The sequence below is a fragment of the Protomyctophum parallelum genome (genome assembly GCF_964188405.1).
Source record: "Protomyctophum parallelum genome assembly, chromosome: 19".
NCBI classification, from domain to species: Eukaryota; Metazoa; Chordata; class Actinopteri; order Myctophiformes; family Myctophidae; genus Protomyctophum; species Protomyctophum parallelum.
In genome coordinates this window covers 43,878,867-43,900,922 of record NC_139717.1, presented here as the reverse complement: position 1 = coordinate 43,900,922, position 22,056 = coordinate 43,878,867, and the positions used below count along the sequence as shown (strand labels likewise).

Below are 22,056 nucleotides of genomic sequence, written 5' to 3'. Positions count from 1 at the left end.
TGTTCAGAATACTAATGTTTGAATACTCAGTAGACCATATGCACACGGCGGTCATCTTTCCACAAGTTAATGGCAGGGTGGAAACTAGCCACAAGTTGCCATTGACCGCCCATACATCCAAACCGACAAAGTCCTATCTACCTATTTAAATAGGGTGTGGTCATTTTCAGGTATTTCGTCCCGGATAGAGAATTAGCAGTTGAGATATTCTCTCCTAAATGAAGTGGATACATATCTTAGCCTGGTCCTCTACTGTCAGTGGTGCTCAAACTATTTCATTTCAAGGACCACCAATATCATTCATATGTAATTGGCTGCCAACCAGCCCCCATCTGAAAATATGTTGTTCCAGGAACCCGCCAGAAGCAGAACCTACAAGCTACAAGCTCATAGCGCGGTACCGAGTGCCGCACTATGAACTTGTAGGTCTGCCATTTTTTGAAAAATGGCGCAAATCTTTGAATATATATTCTTTCAGAGTGAACATTTTTAACTCAAATCTTTGATTCTGGAAGGTCCTTGGAACTACATATGGGGGTCGGCGGCTAATTACATAATTCTGGGCGTCCTTCACATGACAAAGGTTGAGCTCCACATAGAAACATGAGGTTTTTCAGAAAACTGATGATTTAGAAGACATTGGTAGAATCGTCCTCAGGTCTAAATGGGTTAAAAGGACCCCTGGCTAATAAGACAAATATGCATTAAAACATTATACTTGTCCTCTATATCAAAACATTAACCCCGTAAATAGGAGGGGCCCCTCAGAAATCATACACATGTGAAGTGAGGGGTGCTCTTATCATTTGACCTAATTACTCCTTTCACATTGTCAATGGCAAATATGAGACTTGTGGGAACAAGATTTTGCGGACATTTAACCCGATTAATATCGAGACGTGTGGGGACAAAAGCTGAGAAGAAACAACCACCTCAAATATTTTATTTATTTCATAAATAAAAAATCTTTCAGTCAATAGGAACTGTTCCTTTTGTGTCATATGTCCATATGGTGTAGCCCTATGGAATGCATATGCCAAAAAATAAAAAAGTATTTCCAAAAGATATGAGCAACAAAGCAATATTTTAAATAATTGTTATTAGCATGTGCATTCCATATTATTCCATAGGGCTGGACCACACATGGACATATGACATCATCAGCTTGTGACAGGAGCAGTTCCTACTGAGTAAAAGATTCTCTATTTATGAAAGAAATACAATATTTAAGGCCTTTCTATGTTATTGAAAAATAAGTACATTATCACAAATGTTAACAGACCTCTTCCCCTCCCCCCTCTTCTTTTACAGGTTTTTAGCCACAGGAGATTCTCTATCCAGCCTGGCATTCAATTATCGCCTAGGAGAGAGCACCGTCGCCTGTGCCATAAAGGACACATGTGATGCAATCAATCGGCGGATGGTTGGGATCTACATGCCGCAGGATGACTGGAGAGAAATCGCCAACCAATTCTTGGCTAGATGGAACTTTCCAAATTGCATCGGTGCCATTGACGGCAAACATGTACTCATACAGGCACCCCCCAACTCTGGCAGCTTGTATTGGAATTATAAGAAGACCTTTTCCATTGTCCTGATGGCTCTGGTGGATGCCGACAAAAGATGTAGAGTGGTTCACATCAGGGACTATGGCAAGGCCCATGATGGGAGTGTGTATAGTGCATCAGCACTGGGCAGAGGTCTGGAGGCTGGAACCATCAATGTACCTGATGATGCCGTCATACCTGGGGCTGAACATCTGGGTGAAATGCCCTTTACCGTCATTGGAGATGCAGCATTCCCTTACAAAACATATCTGATGAAACCCTATGCTGCGCGTGACCTCACCTATGAAAGGCGCATTTTCAATTACAGACTGTCACGCGCAAGAAATGTCGTGGAAAATGCATTTGGCATACTAGCGTCCAGGTGGGAGATTTTCCAGAAGAGGATCAAACTCAACCCAGTGAAAGTGGATGCCATGGTACTGACAGCCTGCATTCTACATAACTACCTACACAACCCCTCAGATAATCAAAGGTGGCTTGATGAGATGGAAGGGAACCCAATGGAGGATGGGGCGAGGATGGGGGGCAACAGAGCTGGTCGGGGAGCACATGAAGTGGCAGGACAGTATGGCATAATTAGAGTACCCAACTTCAGATTCTGGTCAAGTGGACTCATGACTCATAATATGAGTTTGCCTATTATGACATATTTGGGTAGATTTTGAAGGTGCGTTTTACCAATGGAAATACATAAATTGGCCTCGCTCTGCGCACATTCGTATTATGAAAGGCATATCGGCCCGTGTTGAACGCACTGACCCGTGTTGAACGCACACACATTATGGCTTACCGCGGTCCTGAATATTTTAGCATTGTGGGAGTGTCCATATGTTAATTATTTTCGCTTTGCGCAATTTGCTATTAAGCCCCTTGACCTAAAGACACTCAGCGCATAACGATTAGACGTGGGTCTGACCACCTCATAAACGCAAAAAGCACTGTTTGATTTGACACTTGAGCGGCTCTGGGAAGCTGGTAGAGTGTTGCCATGTCTGTTTATTATAAGCGGCTTATTTTTCTGTAAAGTTGCTTTCTGTGTAGTTGTTTTTCTTGTTTCTAAAGTGGTTATTTGGGCTTTTCTCCTAATGTTGTTTAAACCAGTGATCCTCACACAGCACATTCCGATGTCAATGATCCCCAGATGAATGCATTTGCCCAACTAAGGACAGCTAATCCAAAAATTAAATAAAAAGATTACTTTTGAAAATAGCAGATCTATACCAGCTCACAATGCATCACATTCATTCATTAAAACTATGAACTCTGACTGCAGGGGGATATATAATGATCATTATAACAATGTGCAAGAACATATTTAAAAAGAAGGAAGAACTTTATATTTGTGGACAATCAAAATATGTTTTTTTATTTTAATGTGGTGTCATTCAAATTAATCTGGATATGGCAGACTCACTATTTAGAAAATAAAAACATGGCACTTCATTTAAAATAGGTTACAGACCCCTGTTATATGCGCTTATTTTTATAGACCTATTTACTTGTTTCTATGAGACATGGCAGTTTTGCGTCTTTTGAAAAAAAATGTTGAGATTAGAAACGGCCATAATTCTTTCATTTCTCAACCTTAAAAATAAATAAAAACATCTCCATAATCCGTGGGAAATGTGCTTTCATATGCTGTATCACACCCGATTCAAATCTTCTTCAATAAAATGCTACGAGCAAACTCAGCGAAGACCATACCATCGGGGCCACAGCATTACGCAGCACGCATTCAACTCATTCCTTCGTCGTGACTTGAATGAAATAAAATATAATAAACGTTATTTTACTGGTGTTTTTCAATAGAAACAAATAAAGAGCGTGTGTAGGCTACTGTGTGCAAGTGCAACAGTGCATATACATGCATGCACTAGGCTATATTTCTTCCGTGTCGGGATGGTGATTGAGCTCTTCAAGTTCACAGCCCGTTTGGTCTTTCATAAAAAAACGTTGATATTAGCCTATAAACACTCATGGTTCTCTCATTTCTCAACCGTTTTATTAAATGTAAAAATCTCCATATTCCTTAGGAATCTTGCTTTCATTCGCTGTATGGTACATGGTTCTATCGTTATCGAATTAATTAATGAATTGCCAATTTGCCAATATGCTGCTATCTACTCGCAATTCCATTCCGATCTGAAAGATGGGTCTGTTCTTTTGAGGCATAAAGGTGACAGCATGCAGTGCAATAGGAATAATTAACCCAAATGTGACAAAGGCATGTCATGTCTTCTATGGTGCCAGCCTGAAGAAATGTCATACCACGATCCCCAAAGTGCGCATTCCGTATGTGACATCAGCTGACTGGTAAAGAGAATAGTACGGACATGTTGATTGGGTACGTCTCAAACACGCCTTAAACACACCCATGACTAATTCAAGGCCGTTTTGCGCACTCCGCGGCGTGTCAAAAGCGCTTCTTAACATGCCCAAAATTGCAATATGACATACTACACGCCCCCAGATCATAATACTGTAATTAGATTAGTAATATAGAAGTAAGTAAAATAGAAGTCCTAAATCGACCCCATTATGTCATAATAGGCAAACATTGGACAAAAAGTAACCAATGAAAATGTTGGACTGCAATATATCTGGAGATTGTAAAATGGCCATTTCATCAACACTGCCATTCATACGTGTATATTATTGATATGTTATCTTAAGTGATTAATACGATGATACATGCAGTGTGCACGTGCATGCATGCAAGCAAAAAAAAAGTCTTTAATGTTAATTTAAATTGAAGTTAAAAAAAAGGCATCAAATAATAAATCACGACGCTGTCGCCCCAAAACGAGTCCTGGACAGAACTTGGCCCCAGGCAAAACCTAATTGGGCAAAACTCTAAACAGTAGCAGGGACATGCGAGTTGCTAGCTGGCAACACGTGTCTAGTGCTACGGTTTGGTTTTGCTAGCAGCTATGTGCTAAGCTACAAACCGTACCATGGGACATGAGAGTTGCTATGTGCTAAGCTACAAACCGTACCATGGGACATGAGAGTTGCAACGCACAAGCTAGCTGGTTTGATTAATTAAACATTGTATTTCACACTATGCAGAATAAGCACAAGTCAATACATAAACTGTTACGTTGTGGACGATCCATGACCACCATTTACAAATCATCAGAAGCACTTAGTTACTTTCCACAGTTCCTACAGTATATTGTTTGTTTGTTTGTGTGGTCACAGTATAATATGGCAGACTGCCCCCAAGCAGTGTTAATTAATTAAATTAATGCGGGTGTTAGAGGGTTAATTAAATTAATGCGGGTCTTAGAGGGATAATGGTGTTTTAAGTACATGTTCGCAACCTCCTGGAGAGTTGCTTGCAAGCTACTCAATTTAGAATCGACAAGTAGAAATGAATCAATACCACAATGACTCCTGAATTAATTTATTACCAACACCAACAGGCACTCCTAAATGGCGGTCTGGCGGAGCTGGCCGACGACCGGCGGTTCGTTTGTACCACGAAGATGGAGCTCAGCGAGGCGCTCGACGTCAGCCCCGCCCACGTGGAGACGGTCGCCATGGAGATGATCCTCAGCACGGGGGGGGGAGGGAGGGGGGTCCAGTCGTCGTCACGCCACAGACCGCCGCCGCCCCCTACCGCGCCGACACGCCCCTCCAAACAGACCCCGCCCCCTACCGCGCCGACACGCCCCTCCAAACAGACCCGCCCCCCACCGCGATGCCACGCCCATCCAAACAGACCCCGCCCCTCACCGCGATGTCACGGCCATCCGAACAGACCTCGCCCCTCACCGCGATGCCACGCCCATCCAAACAGACCCCGCCCCTCACCGCGATGCCACGCCCATCCAAACAGACCCCGCCCCTCACGGCGATGCCACGCCCCCCACAGCGACGCCACGCACATCCAAACAGACCCCGCCCCTCACTGCGATGCCACGCCCATCCGAACAGACCCCGCCCCTCACCGCGATGCCACGCCCATCCGAACAGACCCCCGCCCTCGTCGGCCCCATGATGCACTGACTGCTGCACGCCAGCCGGTGTCACGCTTATGACCATATATGGACAGCGGCGAAAAATATATATATAATAAAAAAAAAAATACAGTCCTGAATGGATGCATGGAGAATTGGATTAAGAGGTTGATTTATTTGTATGTATTTAATATTTATATTTTCATGAGCCTTTTGGTTTCAAGTTTTCTTTTCTTTCTTTTTTCTATGACTTTGGAGCAGTGATCGTCAACCTTTTACATTGAAAATGAATGTCGCAAACTACCTCCCCCTGGCCAGCCGGGGCGCCTGATGGAGGGGAAAGGAACTGGTCTCTATACTGCCTCCCCCTGGCCAGCCGGGGCGCCTGATGGAGGGGAAAGGAACTGGTCTCTATACTGCCTCCCCCTGGCCAGCCGGGGCGCCTGATGGAGGGGAAAGGAACTGGTTGGAATAACGTGTTCCTTCCACGCGCTACGTCCAACCAGGGAAACTCCTCCCTGTCAGGTGTAAAGGAGCAACTTGGACACTCAGGCATGAAGGAAGCATGAGTTCAAGTCCGTTGCTCTCCCCTTGTCCCCCATATATGGGGACTAGGTTGGTGGAGGGTGTGTAGAGCCCAGGATCACATTAGAATGATTAGATGATTGACACAGGGGTGAAAAATGGGTTACAAAATCGTGGGATAAAGAATATATTAAAAAAAGAAAAGTAAATGAATGTCGCCTGATCTCCAGCTCTTTAAACAGAAAGTATTTGTTCATGTTGCGATGCCAATTTCATCCAATCAGGAGAATACAGTATACGAAATTAAAAACATACTATAGCAACTAAATGGACCCATAGTTCATTATTGACCCAATTTAATTATTACATTTAGATCTTTAAGCGACACTAAGCGTCTATTTGGAACTCCCTAAGCCTATGATTTCTATGATTTTTTTATTATTTTTTTAGTGATTTTATATATGATTTTATGTTCTCATGGTCAGAAGAACCTTCGAGGAGGCTAGGTATCGAGATTTTATTTTAAAAGAATTTATGATGTTTTTGTGATTGATCTTTTAGTGTTTTTGTTATGATTTTCTTTATGATTATTTATATGATTTTATGTTCTCATGGTGAGGTAAGAACCTTCGAGGAGGCTAGGTATCGAGATTCTTTTATGATTTTTATATGATTTTTTTGTGATTTTCTAGTGGTTTTTTTATGATTTATTTTATGATTTTATGTTCTCATGGTGAGGTAAGAACCTTCGAAGAGGCTAGGTATTTTTTTGATTTTTATATGATTTTTTTAGTGTGTAGCAGAGTGGCTCAGAGCCTCTGCCTGATGCGGCCTCAAATGTGTAATATCTCCCCAGGCCAAATGGAAGAGGGAGATGATAGCGGCAAGAGAAAGTTATCAAACTGTTTACAGGAGTGTAGACGTAATGGCGGGGCTGGGATAGATATACAGTAGCAAACGTGGCAGAAAGGACTCAAAGGACGGAAGACGATCATGAAGTAATTGTTAGACCAGCTGAAATGGGGAGGCTGGGAGCGCGTCTTTCGCTGGTTGGAATCTGATGCAACTTACTGAGACGATAACAGAGCAACTTATTGGCACGGTGAAGATGTGTCAGAACAGAAGAGGATGTTAAAAGGTATTAAGCGTGCCAAGATAAGCGAGGTCATACGCATGAAGTCAAACAGGAATGAGATAAAAAATGGATCGTCTCTCAGTTCTGATCACATTTGGCGAGGAGCACCCCCTCCCCCAAGGCACAGCGGGGGAAAAATAATAATAATTTGAATCAAAACAGATTTCTGTTACTAGGCCTAATAAATAGTACTGTGCTGTATCACAGTATCGGCGCCTTATCCTGGTTAATTGCCTGTGTCAGTTTGCTCATGCGTGTGGAGAGGGAAAGTACTTTTCTGCGTGAAAATGCGCGAAAATGCTCGTGCACGAGGCACGTGCATTTTGCCAAGCTTTCGGCACCTCCTCTTGTGTAAATATCCTCCCATGGCCCTGGTCAGCTATGCAGAGGATAGAAGCTGGTTTCAAGAGAAACACTGCAGAGTCAGACTATCAAGGAACAAGGAAATGTGAAACATGTGACAATAAGGTGAAAAAGAGGACACTATGATGACGGTGAACAAAAAGGACTTTGTAATGTTTTACTTTTAGGGGATGTAATTAATAATAGGGCAGCACAGACAACAAGCAAAACTGAAACTATCAAGCTAGTTGTACTAAGGAGCTGCAAGATACATTTGGGAAACAGTTGAGGCCACTCTTGGACATAATATGAGCATGAAGATGGACATCAATCTCAGTCATGGGCTGGTTCATCTTAATGGTGTTGACCGTACTGCAGTGGAAGTATGCTGCCGGAGTCAGTAAAGGGTATAAGCCAAGGGGAATGGCTTTTAAGAGGGCTTTTGACCTGCATGGGGACAATGTTAGTCAACCGTTAGCCTGATTTATCGTCTTCCAGAGCCTCCGGGTCCTATCCTGGTTCAAGGTTCAAGGTTGTTTATTAGTGTTCCCCGAAGGGCAAAAGGTTTTACAGCAGGTCATAAGGCTTGAAACACATAATCAAACCAAAGTTATTGCTGCTGGTCGCAAGCGTGCGCTGCGCCCGGCCTACTTCACTTGCATCTTCAGAAAAGAAAGGCGGCGTGTGGTGTAGGAGTGTGTGTGTGTAGCAGGGAATATGCAGAGAGGGAGGGAGAGAGAAAAAGATGAGACCGCCTTCTTCAGAAGCAAGACAGATAACCACATCCACAGCCACGGCAGTGGAAGCCTTGGGAATATTGACGACTGGGTATGTTTTGGTATTTTGTTGTATTTTACTATATTTTGTATAATGCATTTGTATTGAGGGCTAACCAGATGTATTATGTGATCTATTGTAGGAGGACAACTGAACTAACATAACTAACCTGCAACCTTTCACTGTTTTTCTCACCGTGCCATATTGTATTTGAGACTGTGTTTTACCAGATTGTTTGTTGGGCCAGTGGTGCTGGGCCATTCATTAATAGTGGTTTGTATTTGGTTTGCTGTCCATCCATCCATCCATCCATCTTCAACCGCTTATCCGTAGTTGGGTCGCAGGGGCAACATGCTCCACCAGAGTGCTCCAGACTTCCCTCTCCAGAGAAAGATTAGTAACTTCCTCCTCCTGGGGGATCCCGAGACTTTCCAAGGCCATGGAGTCGATGTGTTTCCTCCAACTGTGCCTTGGTCTGCTCCGGGGTCTCCTCCCAGTGGGACGTGCCTCGAGGACCTCCCTAGGGAACCCGAACCACCTTTCCAGGCGAAGAAGCAGCAACTCTATTCCGAGTCTCTCATGTGACTGAACTTCTCACCTTATCTCTAAGGGAGACGCCAGCCACCTGTCGAAGAAAACTCATTTCGGCCGCTTGTATTCGCAACCTTAGAAGATATGCGCGTGACATCATCGTACCTGGAAGTTATGCTGCCGGAACATCATTCATGTCAGTGTTGTCAGTTACTGGGAAACATCATTCATGTCAGTGTTGTCAGTTACTGGGAAACTTTCCACAGGAAAATAATCTCAAGAAGAGAAGGTGTTCCTGGTTGAGTCATCATTAGGAAATGTGCCCATGTAATGGCATGTGTCTGTCATGTGTCTGTCATGTCTGTCATGTGTCTGTCATGTCTGTCATGTGTCTGTCATGTGCCCATGTAATGGCATGTGACTGCTCGCTCATACGTCAGATACAATCAGTATATCAGTTGACGTTATGAGAAGGTTAACCGTGGGATATAGAGCACATTTTGGGCAAGTGGCTATGGCCGTTCTTAGCCCAAGGAGTGTAGTTTTGTGCAAAGATAATGCTTGTTGTCTGCATTGTGCTATAGACTAATCCACGGAGTGGTGCCCTGGGCATGCACAGCCATAGCTGAGGTGTACCATATTGACCTGGCCTGCAGGGCACAGCTCCGTGGGTAATTTGTCTATTTCACTGAAGTCATCATTGTAATGGACTATCATCTGAATAATGACTTCAGACAATGTTTGAATTCCACCTGTACTTAAAGGACAACTTTAGTTTTTTTCAACCAAGGTTCATGTTTTAGGTTGTTATTAGAGAAAGTAAAAGGTGAGTGTTAATTTTCTTTCATTTGCTGCTTTCTTTGGTTTTTGCGATTTTTGCAGTTTTTGACAGGGGGGGGGGGCGGGGGCATTCGAGCATGGGGCTAAATATGTATTTTTTTTTACAAAATATTATGGCGATTTATTATTTTATTATTTACTATAGTCCTAATAAACCCCAGGAAATTACATCTGGCCACAAAAGATCACAGGATCTACTGAATGTGACACATTCAGTACATCCTGTGATCTTCTGTGGCCAGATGTAATTTCCTGGGGTTTATTAGGACTATAGTAAATAATACAAAAATAAATCGCCATACAAATTGGTAAAAAAATACATATTTAGCCCCATGCTCGAATGCCCCCGCCCCCCTGTCAAAAAGAGCTAAAATCCCTAAAACGAAAGAAAGCAGCAAATGAAAAAAAATGTACACTAATCTTTTACTTTCTCTAATAACAAACTAAAACATGAACCTTGGTTGAAAAAAACTAAAGCTGTCCTTTAAGTTTGTTTTTGTGTTGAACTAACCAAGCTGTTTCCATGTGATGCTCATGTCTGTCTTGCTGACAATATATTTTGAGTGTCATTGTGACTTAGTAGTAATTTGTTTCCTCTCCATTTCTCTCAGGAAAGCTCACCAAGGACGCCACTGTGTGTTCCTTTGTGCAGCTGTGCACGAGGAGGGACGATGCTGCTGACTTGTGCTGGCACCTCAGGGGTGCGTCGCTGGTTCACACTGGCCACGGGTCTGGTGGAGTGCCTGTGTTTCACTGGGGTTGTGTTCGGATGGGCTTCCCTTGTTTTTGTCCTGAAGACAGAGGGCTACTTCAGCTCGCTGTGTGTCAAACTGTCAACACAACATATGTCAACGGAACACAAACAGTGGGTAAGTTCTGCTCACTCTGGTCTTCTTGCATATCTTTTTGACGTCGGATTTCCACTTGAATGTCCTTCACCTGAAACTGTACCCTTTGGCAGGCAAGATGTAGACGTCAATAATGGTGTCCTGTAAAGTATTTTACTAATATCTTTGGATTAGGTCTGCACAATTAACTGCAAGTAATTGAAAATCATGATTTTATGTTTCACAATGATGTAATTCTGAAACTTAGTTAATTAGGATTTTCTCACAAACAACTGTAATCATAATAATGGTGTGATACTGTGGATAGTATACGGATCTCAGCAGAGACTGCATTTCTGTCAGTCTCTGCAGCAGCAGCTCATGTGCATGTGTTTTTATCCTTATGTAGCCTTGCCGAGCCATGAGGCCCATAGGGCAGGAGCCTATCTCCTGTTTCTGTAGCCATGAGGCCCATAGGGCAGGAGCCGATCTCCTGTTTCTGTAGCGTGAGGCAGCTTGATGTACAAGTACACCCCCTGGACATGACGCTAGTATGTCGCAGGGACTTACCCCCAATCCAACCCTTGATGCTGAGTGACAAGCAGGGAGGGAGTCCCATTTTTATAGTCTTTGGTATGACCCGGCCGGGGATCGAACACCGACCTCCCAGTGTCAGGGCGGACACTCTAACCACAAGGCCACTGAGCTGGTGTTTTTATCCTTACAGAACAAAAAGTACATCCAGACAGACATCCTCTCCTCAAATATCACATATTTTGGTGCCATGGTGATTCTTTTCTACAGCACCATATCTGCCAACCTCAGAGAGTCAGATAAAGGAGATTTTTTTTCTTTTCCACACACACAGACTGCAGTGGACAGGATGACCAGTTCTCCTTGGTCTTCACCATCGCCGTCTTTGTGGACAATGCCCTGACGCTGCCTAATGGCTACCTGTTTGACCGTTTCGGCACTGCAGTGGCTCGACTGTTTGGAATGTGAGTCGTTTAGATTTTTTTTTTTTGGCTGGATGGATTCAGAGATACACTGAATAATGGCTGAATGTCCAAATGTAAATATACTCGAAATATTTAAACTGTAAACAATGTTGTTCTTCAGCAAATTGATCTCGGAATCAAACCATTTGAATTAGCATAAAAAGTCACATCACTTTAATCTTTTATTTTATTTTTGTATTGTTAATCCTCTCTCCCACCAGATTACTCTACACCCTGGGTACCTTGTTTCTGGCATTCTCAAGTTCAGGTTAGTCCTCACTCCATCTCGCTGCTCACATTGAACTTTACACTGAACGACTGCATTGAAAATGAGTTACAGTTGTGGATGGATGGTCACATTACCTGCTCTCCCTCAGCCCTTTCCAACATGCTCTTCCCCGCTCTCACCTTCATCGCTCTGGGAGGAACTTTGCTCCTGATCTCCAACATGCAGGTATGGTAGTCTGTGTGTGTGTGTGTGTGTGTGTGTGTGTGTGTGTGTGTGTGTGTGTGTGTGTTAGGGCATTCATCAAAAAATCGATTTATCGATTTATCGATAAACGAGTCACGAGTCGACTCGCAGCAGCGCGAGTCGAAAGTTGAGCTTTTTTTTTTTTTTTTTCTCCCCTTTTTTCATTGCATTCAGAACGCGCCCTTAATTAAAAACCAAATGCAGCTGTGTAGGCTATGTGGCTCTCAGCGCGCGGTGTCCCACTATTGAGACTGGCTGAAGTCTGTTTGAACTGCGCTGTGTCAGAGAAGTAACAGATAGAAGCACGCAAACGTTACCCCCAAACGATATCCCCCTCACCTCCGTGCTGGAAATATAACGTCTGGGTTCCCGAGGCTACATGCATGCTGACGCAATGACTGTCTGTTTCTGGCTAAGCTTTACGCGCAGCGCACATGAACCTCTCCGTCTCCGGTCAGTGCGGGTTGTTGTTTATTTGCATGGCTCAGAAAATGAGTAACAAATGAGAACGTTATCGAGTTGTGGAGGAGGAGGAGGAGGAGGAGGAGGAGAATAATAATGTCATATCTCTCATTGTGTTCTCGGTGCTGCTGCTGCGCTGTGTGCCAATACCACTACTTTACCTGGATAACATCATCTTTTCATTTTGACATGATTCACATGAAATAATAATCCTGTACCGGAACCGCGTGTAGCGTTTGGTTTCATTAATGCGATCGTCACAAAATAGCCTACAGCTGCTGCTGCTAAAGATACAAAGATTGGACATTTTTAAACGACGCAAAACTTAGAATTCCCCTCTTGCGTACCAGTGCCACGTGTCCCGCGGACCGGCACCGGTGTTTGGGAACCTCTGATATAGATGATACATGTATGCACTGTGACTGTGTCATATTGGAGAGGCCACTGAATGCGCAGTGCTATGTTTGATATGCTCCGTATTTGAGCGCGCGGCAGCTCCACCCGCCCCTGTTAAATCCCCCCCCCCCCGCGCGTCCACAATATACATGTGTACTATAAAGTGCTATGACTACATAAAATGCAATTCTAGTGCTGTCTACGTAACAAGCTATAAGTCTGTCTAAAATCTAAGTCGACATAAAATGCTATCTTATGTGTGTGTGTGTGTGTGTGTGTGTGTGTGTGTGTGTGTGTGTGTGTGTGTGCGTGTGCGTGTGCGTGCGTGCGTGCGAGTGTATATAATGAAACATATTTGCATCTCTTTATCTACTGCAGGTCGGAAACCTATTTGGCTCCTGTCGTTCCACCATCATCACACTATATAATGGAGCTTTTGACTCTTCCTCAGCAGTCTTCCTCGTTATCAAGGTAACACACACACACACACACACACACACACACACACACACACACACAAATGAATACGTGAGGGTATAGTACAGTATCTTCTAAGAAGGTGTGCCGAAGGAGGAGGGGAATGATGTTGTTAAATGACAGACGGCATCCCTACCTGTTCTTCCTCTTTAGCTGCTGGTCGAGTCGGGTGTTTCTCTGCGTGACTGCCTCCTCTTCGTGTCCGCCTGTGGTGTCATTCACACGGCCAGGACCTTCCTACTGATGCCCACGTCCAGCATTCCCTACCCCTTACCTGACAGCTATACATATGGGTAAGATTCACTGCCTACCTCTTACCTGACAGCTATACATATGGGTAAGATTCCCTACCTACCTCTTACCTGACAGCTATACATATGGGTAAGATTCCCTACCTACCCCTTACCTGACAGCTATACATATGGGTAAGATTCCCTAGCCCTTACCTGACAGCTATACATATGGGTAAGATTCCCTACCTACCTCTTACCTGACAGCTATACATATGGGTATGATTCCCTACCTACCTGACAGCTATACATTATGGGTAAGACGTTAAAAAACAAGGTTCTTTAGTCTGTCTAGTAACATCCATAGTGTCCATTTATCTACAAAGTGTCAACAATGGAATTGACACATTTTGACTGCGGAATTAATTCATCTTTAAATAAATGGTAGAGTTTGTTCATACAAATGTAGAGACTCCTCCCTAGAAGTGGGAATTCCATCTTGAAGTTTAGTCTCTCATGCAGGAGATCCAGGTTCGAATCCAGGGCTGCAGGACATACAAGTTACAGATCTCAGCTTTAAATAAAGGATTGTATGGTGTGTGTGTGTGTGTGTGTGTGTGTGTGTGTGTGTGTGTGTGTGCGTGCTCTTTGCTCTGCCAGGGTGACCTGTGGGAAAACGGAGCTGGAGGCAGCGAGAGGTCAGATAGGCCTACAGGGTGACGACGCTACAGAGGCTACACCAGTTGACCAGGAGAGCCCTCCAAAGAGCGGTGTGTATTGTATGCACAAGTGGTTCTCAAACAGGCAATACTTTGTTTTCAGGAATACTGAAAACAGCAGTAGCGTTAGAAAGTTATACAAAACCCAAACCAGTTCCATTTCCTCCCCTCTATACCTCAAGAGGTATAGAGGAAAATAAACAATTTTCAGCAATGGGATAATACTGCGGTAATTTTGAAAGTAGCAAAAGTCAAAAAAGTGTGGGCACCCCTGCCCTATAGGCTACAGTACCAAGTCAGCCATATATTGTAAAACTAAATGTGAGACGCCAGAGGGGTTTAACAGAATTATAGGCAATATATATATTTTTTTTAACATATGTTTATTGTAGTAGTATTTTTCAAAACAATTTACATATATTTTTCCCCCCCACATCCCCATGGCAGCACAAATATAAACAAAATCTTATCACAAAATGATTTGACAATAAATACAGAACAAAAATAATAATGACAAAACTAAAACGAAAACGAAAATAAAACACATTACATACAGTTAAACAAAACACATTACATACAGTTAAACAAACAAATGCACAGTTCCCTACCCCCACCCCACATCTGACTACTCCAATTAACCACTATACAATTATAGGCAATATTAGGCCTATGGTCATCATAATATGACATCAAATCAAGTAATTGAATAGCAACTTAAGTAATATGTTTATAACCCCGTCCCAACCCCCTGTCCCACTTGTCCCACACAAGCAATGCGGCTGTCCCTCAAGTGAACAGTTAGGATCTGGTGACTCTAATTAGGCCACAGAGCCCAATTCGCCACAACGTGTATAGGCTAAACCTCTGAGACTCCAATCGACACGGTACATTCCTCAGTGTTCATTGAATTAATTCCAAATGAACCCTCACTGGTCGCCATGTTCGCAACCAGTGTTACAACTTGAAAATTGTCAATTGGCTATATTTTCACTATCTCCTTGTTTTTTTGTTATGTCTTGGATTGTCGTGAATCGTGATCCATATAAATGAGTCACAACCCACAGTTTTGGGAATTCACTGACACTGGCATACCGTTGACTATAGCAGACTGACTTCTCAAAATGTCCTCTTTTGTTGTTCTCTTTCAATGTCTTGGCCTTTCCTTCTTTTCCTGGATGATGATTGAAGTCTCTCCGGCGCCAGAGAGGAGTTTCAGAGAGTGCGTACTGTCCAGGTTTTTCCTGTGGCACCTGCAGCGGCTGTCGGTCATGCAGCTCAGACACTACCTGTTCATCAGCACCCTCAACCCCACGCTGCAGAGGCTGGCCATGGGAGATCCCTCGCTGGGTAAAACATACACACACACACCCTCAACCCCACGCTGCAGAGGCTGGCCATGGGAGATCCCTCGCTGGGTAAAAACATACACACACACACCCTTAACCCAGGGCCGGATTAACACCTCTGAGGGCCCCTGGGCACTGAAGCTGGAAGGGCCCCCTTCACCCGCGCGCAACATTTTTGCTGTTTTTTGGAGCCGTTTTGGGGCGGTTTATGCCGTTATATTGGCCTATTTCCGGTCGCCTACCCCCCCCCCCCCCCAGAGTGACAGCCAATCTAGCGCATTGTTGCTGCTTTACACACACAATTTGCACTTTTCAGCTGCCCTTCTCACCAACAAATGCAACAATAAAACACTAATCTTTTTAGACACCATTTATTTCATTCGGATTAGCAGGGACATTTTCTGTGGAAAAATAAATATAAATAAAAATGGCCCAAGGGCCCCTGGGCACGTGCCCAAAGTGCCCATATGGTAGATCCGGCCCTGCCTTAACCCCATGCTGCAGAGACTGACCATGGGAGAGCCCTCGCTGGGGAAAAACTACAGATGTCCCGATACTGTATCGGTATCGGAAAAGTATCGGCCCTTTTTGGTCATATCGGTATCTGCGAATATCAATATACCACTAACCACCGATCTGACACAGGGGTAAGGGGTTAACACTATGCCAGTCTAACCACCGATCTGACACAGGGGTAAGGGGTTGACACTATGGCAGGTAAATAATGGGACATGTGGAGTTTGCTTTCGAGTTGCCCAAACTGCAAGTGCACAATTGAGTGAGGAGTCTGCTATTAACACAACGAGATAAAATAAGTAATTTTCTTTTTTATTAGTATACATATTATTCTCTGGTATCGGTATTCGGTATCGGCTAACATAGAAATCGTGGTATCGGGACATCCCTATAGTAAAAACACACACACACACACACACACAGGGGGGTGCATGTGTTCTGTTAGACATACCAACAGTCCTGCAGTCCTGAGTCTGACCTAACCACACACGGAAGCCACGGTGATTTGGACTCATGACAGGACTGTTGGTATAGAGTGTAAAAAAACGTGTATGTCACAATGGTGCTTGTAAGCACCATAGTGAGATGTCAGTTTAGAAAGGTTGCACGTCGTTTGTTGAACTCCCTCTGGTGTTTAAAAAAAAGAACGCACACGTGTAAACAAACCAGACAATCCCAGAAGTATGGTGGCCGCTACCACGTGACACTTTATGTTGACACCCCCTCAAGGAGATTCTGATACGCTCTATATACTGTAACCCAACATATGCACCCCTACAAACAGTGGTGGAAAGCAACTAAGTGTGTACTTGAGTGTTTCCATTTTTACAGCACTTTATTATATCTTTAAATATCACTAATACACTCTAAATATATGACAGCTTTAATTTGTTAATTTGCAGATTTAGATTATTAATACAAGACCTATTAATACATTAATCCCTCAAACACAATATTTACTTCAGCTCGAGCTCATTGAAAACTTCTGATCTAGATATGATCTGATCTACAGTGTCGGAGTGTACAGTTACAGTGTTGACAAAAGGTATCCTTTCATCCAAATCAATAATAATGTTATTCATTTTATTTGACTTGCTCATCAAATAAACTATTACATTTTTCACCAAAGACGGAGTGCCTTGGATTCCCTTCTTTTCTTTTCAAGTCTGCAACTTACACCTTGACAAGCAGTACAACTTACACCATGACATTAAGCAGTACAACTTACACCATGACATTAAGCAGTACAACTTACACCATGACATTCAGCAGTACAACTTACACCATGACATTCAGCAGTACAACTTACACCATGACATTAAGCAGTACAACTTACACCATGACATTAAGCAGTACAACTTACACCATGACATTAAGCAGTACAACTTACACCATGACATTAAGCAGTACAACTTACACCATGACATTAAGCAGTACAACTTACACCATGACATTAAGCAGTACAACTTACACCATGACATTAAGCAGTACAACTTACACCATGACATTAAGCAGTACAACTTACACCATGACATTAAGCAGTACAACTTACACCTTGACAAGCAGTACAACTTGGAGGAAGGACACCTTTTGTCTATATGGTTTTACCTGTATCACCAAAGAGCCCCCATCTAAGAGCCACTAACAGATCCCTGCAGCGCTGCCCTTCCTCTATTTCTAAAAGGTTACAGTGTTGGATTAGGTACATTGTTGTTGTATTAGTGATTCTGCAAGTCTAACGGTCTCTTCCATGGTTATGTGTGTCCCTGCAGTGAGCCAGTACCTTGATGCATTTGCTTTCGCGCAGCTGTTTGGCCTGCTGTGTGCTCCCTGGAACGGACTGATCATGGACAGACGCAAGGGCAAGCCCAAGGCCGCAGGTGAAGCTCTAGGCAGCGAACAACTAGTGAAGTCAGAACATAGACATGAAAAGTTAAGTGTTCCCCTTAAGTCTGTTGGACTTGGGGAAGGTGGGACAGCTATAGGCCAGCTGGGGTTCCCACATTATTTGCTCTTGAAACCCAAAAGAAATTCAGCGTCTGACCCAAACCTACAAAATATATCATTTAGCCTATTATTTTTATATATTTTTTATCCCACGATTTTGTAACCCATTTTTTAGTGTCAATCATCTAATGTGATCCTGGGCTCTACACACCCTCCGCCAACCTGGGGAGAGCAACGGACTGACCTCATGCTTCCTTCATGCCTGACTGTCCAAGTAGCCTATTATTCACTGAAGCGCTAATTTAGAAATGGTGAATGTGTCGCAATGTGACATGTGAGCTTGCAGATCTGTGTGTTTGATTGATTGATTGATTGGCAGAAATGTAAACGGTATAGAGCAGTTAAAAAATCCTTGCTGTCTTGTTTCTTGTGTGTGCGTGCGTGCACGCGCATGTGTGTGTGCGTGTGTGTGTGTGTGTGCGTGCGCGCGCATGTGTGTGTGTGTGTGTGTGCGTGCGTGCGTGCGTGCGTGCGTGCGTGCGTGTCTGTGTGTGTGTGTGTGTGTGTGTGTGTGTGCGTGCGCGCATGTGTGTGTGTGTGTGTGTGTGTGTGTATGTGTGTGCGTGCGTGCGTGCGTGTGTCTGTGTGTGTGCATGCGTGCAGGGGAGAGTGAGCGTGAGGCAGAGCTCAGGGCGTCGGTCCTCTCCCTGGCCCTGACCCCGCTGCAGTGTGTGCTGTTCTCTGTCTGCGCCACCATACCCGTCCTGCCTCTCCAGTACCTCACCTTCGTCCTGCAGGTCGTCAACAGATCCTTCCTGTACGGCGGAAACGCAGCCTTCATCAGCATAGCGTGAGTCTCACGCACGCACGCACGCACACATGCACGCACACATGCACATTTCAATGTCTTTATTTGAGCCCAAATTTATAAAATTATTATTATAAAGGGCACAGTTATTTTTCAGTTGCTTCTGATGTGACTGTCCCACGCACTCTAAACATGTGTGTCTCGGACACACAAACACGCACGCACTAGAAACGAGTGCTTCCAAACTTCAATACTTGAAAAATATCAACTGCCAACACTTTGCAGATAGAATGAGGATAATTCAACAATGTTGGTGAGTTTGACGTTGCTTAATAACAATAAGATAGGACTTTTCTGTTTGGATGAATGGGCTGTCAATGGGATTAAGTTGCACCTAAAGTTAGCGCCTTAGGCTACTGGCAAGATGGCCACGGTCTGAATATCGTCAATTGGCTCGTTCCTGCAGCAACGTTTCCACTGGAACGTATGTGTGTGTGTGTGTGTGTGTGTGTGTGTGTGTGTGTGTGTGTGTGTGTGTGTGCGCGTGTGTGTGCGCGTGTGGGTGCATGTGTGTGTAGTTTCCCGCAGTGTCACTTTGGGAAGCTGTTCGGCCTGGTCATGGGTCTGGCTGCTGTGTTCGGTCTGCTGCAGTACCCCATCGTCCTCCTGGTTAACGGAGCCTTGGGAGGTGACCCGCTCTACGTAAGTATACTGTGTTTTTCTATGCTGTCCGCTAATGTCTTGTCTTGTTTTTTTTTTATAATTTGTATCCCACAATTTTGCAACCCATTTTGTTTCCACCACCCAGTGTCAATTATCTAATGTAATCATATGGGCGCTATACACTTCCTCTGCCTCTTCCTCTGCCACTGCCTCCCCCCCCCCCTGACCTCATGCTTCCATAAGGAGTCCAAGCTTTTCAAATGCCTTAATCTCGGGATCCTTTCTCAAGTTGCCCCGGGTCAAAACAAGCTTTATTTGACCCATATTAGCCAAAATAGTGACGATCGAGGTAACACTATGTCTTCTGAAAGCCAACGTAAACCCTCTGGTCCGTCATAAGTAACATCCGGTTCCGTTTTTTGGGTCCCGGTGGATCCTTCAGGGTTTCACTGAAGAATGCTGACGGTTAACCCATTCTGACCTGAGATCAGATTCATACGAGGTTTCCACTGGACACACACTGGTCTGATTAACCCATTCTGACCTGAGATCAGATTCTAGAAATGTCAGTCGCTCTTTGATTTTTCAAAAATAGCAGACCTACAAGCTCGTATCGCGCCACTCGGTGGCGCGATATGAGCTTGTAGATCTGCTATTTTTCAATAGCTAAAGCATAACATGATGCTGACACCAAAATGGGTGCCCGTTCAGAATGGGTTAACGGGTAAATTAATTAATTAATGCTGACGGTTAACGGGTAAATGAATGAATTAATGCTGGCGGCGAATGTGTTTCACAGAGGGCTACACAGGACGGTGCAGAGCGTGGCCGCGTGCGCACACATTCTTCAGTCGATTCGTAGGCCTCATTCACACCTAAGACACACTTGTTGTCCTGTGTCGTCTGTGTGTTATGGCCGCCTAAATGCATTTCCAATGGGAGTCACATGGTTTGACATGCAACAAGGTTGTGTCATCCCATTGGAAATGCATTGAGGCGGCCATGACAAACAGAAGACACGGGACACACAAGTGTGTCTTTTGCGTATGTCTTACAGTAGGTGTGAACGAGGCCTTATAGTTGCAATGTGTGCGGAAAAAGGTTTTGGGGCCCTTGAGGCCTTCTCAGGCTGCTGGCATTGACTCGTTGGCTCTCTGTCTTACCCGTATATACATGCAGGTGAATGCAACACTCACCCTGCTCAGCCTGCTAGCGTTCATTCATCCCCTCTCTGTCTACCTGCACTGCCGCGACGCCAGACACAAAGTCGATGTTTCCGAACTACAGTAGCTCCTGCAGTTGAAGGCGTTCAATGAAAAGGGAAGCCCTGACTATCGTCTATACTTCTTCAACCATTCTACAGGCCTTAAGGTTATTATAGAGTAATAAACCTTGTCTCAGGTATGAGAATTGTAAAGAGCCCGCTCACAGAATATTTCTACTGTAAACATTAATAATGGGAGCGGAACTTCCCATAACATATTAATATAATGCTTTTTTAATGTATTTATCGTACTGTATCTTTTGCATTATTACACTACTATATCTTGTACTAATTATACAGCACTTTTATAACATTGTTTCGAAAGGTGCTTTATAAATAAAATGTACTTACTACTAATTCATCTAAACAGTAACGTGGACTGAAACAACTAAAACAAACTTGAAAGTATGTACATTCTCTGTTAGTTTTAAATAAATTGGTTTTCTACACAAATGTATGTTTGCATTATCATAATAATGCCATGTCTCAAGTTATCTGGCTAGATATTGGAAATGCTGCACAATTATGCAGATGTATTGTTGTTTTTTATGTATATTTTAACAAAGTGTGGAAATACGGTATATTTCAACATACAGTGAAATCTTGTCAAATTTCAATATAATACTAGAAACAAAATTTCAAGAAATTTTACTGGGTGCCTGAAGCTCGCCATAGCGCAGCAGATAACTGAAACAATCGTTCAGATTGGTATACAAGCATGAAATGTGGCACAGATACTCTTTAAAGCCCACTCTTTTGAAAAAGTATCGTATCCACCCACAATTTCAAGAGGATACGACCTTTTCAAGATGGCCGCCACATTGACATTAAAAATGACGTTTTCTCATCGAAATTGATGGAGTTTTCAAATTAAGGAGTTCATAGTGTTGATTATTGTATGTTAGACCATGCCAGATCCAGTAAACCATAAATTCCAACATGGTGGCCATTTTCCAAGATGGCCGCCATCTGTATTATTCTCATTAAATTTGATAGGGTTGTCCAAAATGTTTCTGTGATATATTATGTCTCAGATCATGCCTCATGAATCAACCTGGGGTTGTATGACTGTGATTTGTCTGACCTCTTGCCTTTGACCTGTCCGGTGTGGTAAAACCTGCCAGGAGTCGCCTCCCATCCGGCATAGCTCTCAAGGTTCAGCGAGGTACACAAGCTCCCTTACCACGACAAGGTTAACAGTCACAAGGGATTTTTTTTTCTTTTTTTTTTCTTTTTCTTTTTTTTAGCAGA

The 22,056-nt window shown here is 43.6% G+C and overlaps 1 protein-coding gene across 1 annotated transcript; it reads left to right on the top strand.

Moving 5' to 3' along the window:
* Nucleotides 1–10,351: 10,351 nt before the first annotated feature.
* Nucleotides 10,352–20,831, top strand: LOC310877004 (equilibrative nucleobase transporter 1-like; the record flags this gene model as incomplete). Its single annotated transcript, XM_083790650.1, is given in 13 exon segments — nucleotides 10,352–10,501; nucleotides 10,504–10,549; nucleotides 11,376–11,505; nucleotides 11,727–11,773; nucleotides 11,883–11,959; nucleotides 13,214–13,306; nucleotides 13,466–13,605; nucleotides 14,203–14,321; nucleotides 15,450–15,608; nucleotides 17,896–18,003; nucleotides 18,734–18,920; nucleotides 19,457–19,580; nucleotides 20,721–20,831. Coding segments are annotated over 13 exon segments (1,491 nt in total).
* Between the last annotated feature and the right edge of the window lie 1,225 nt (nucleotides 20,832–22,056).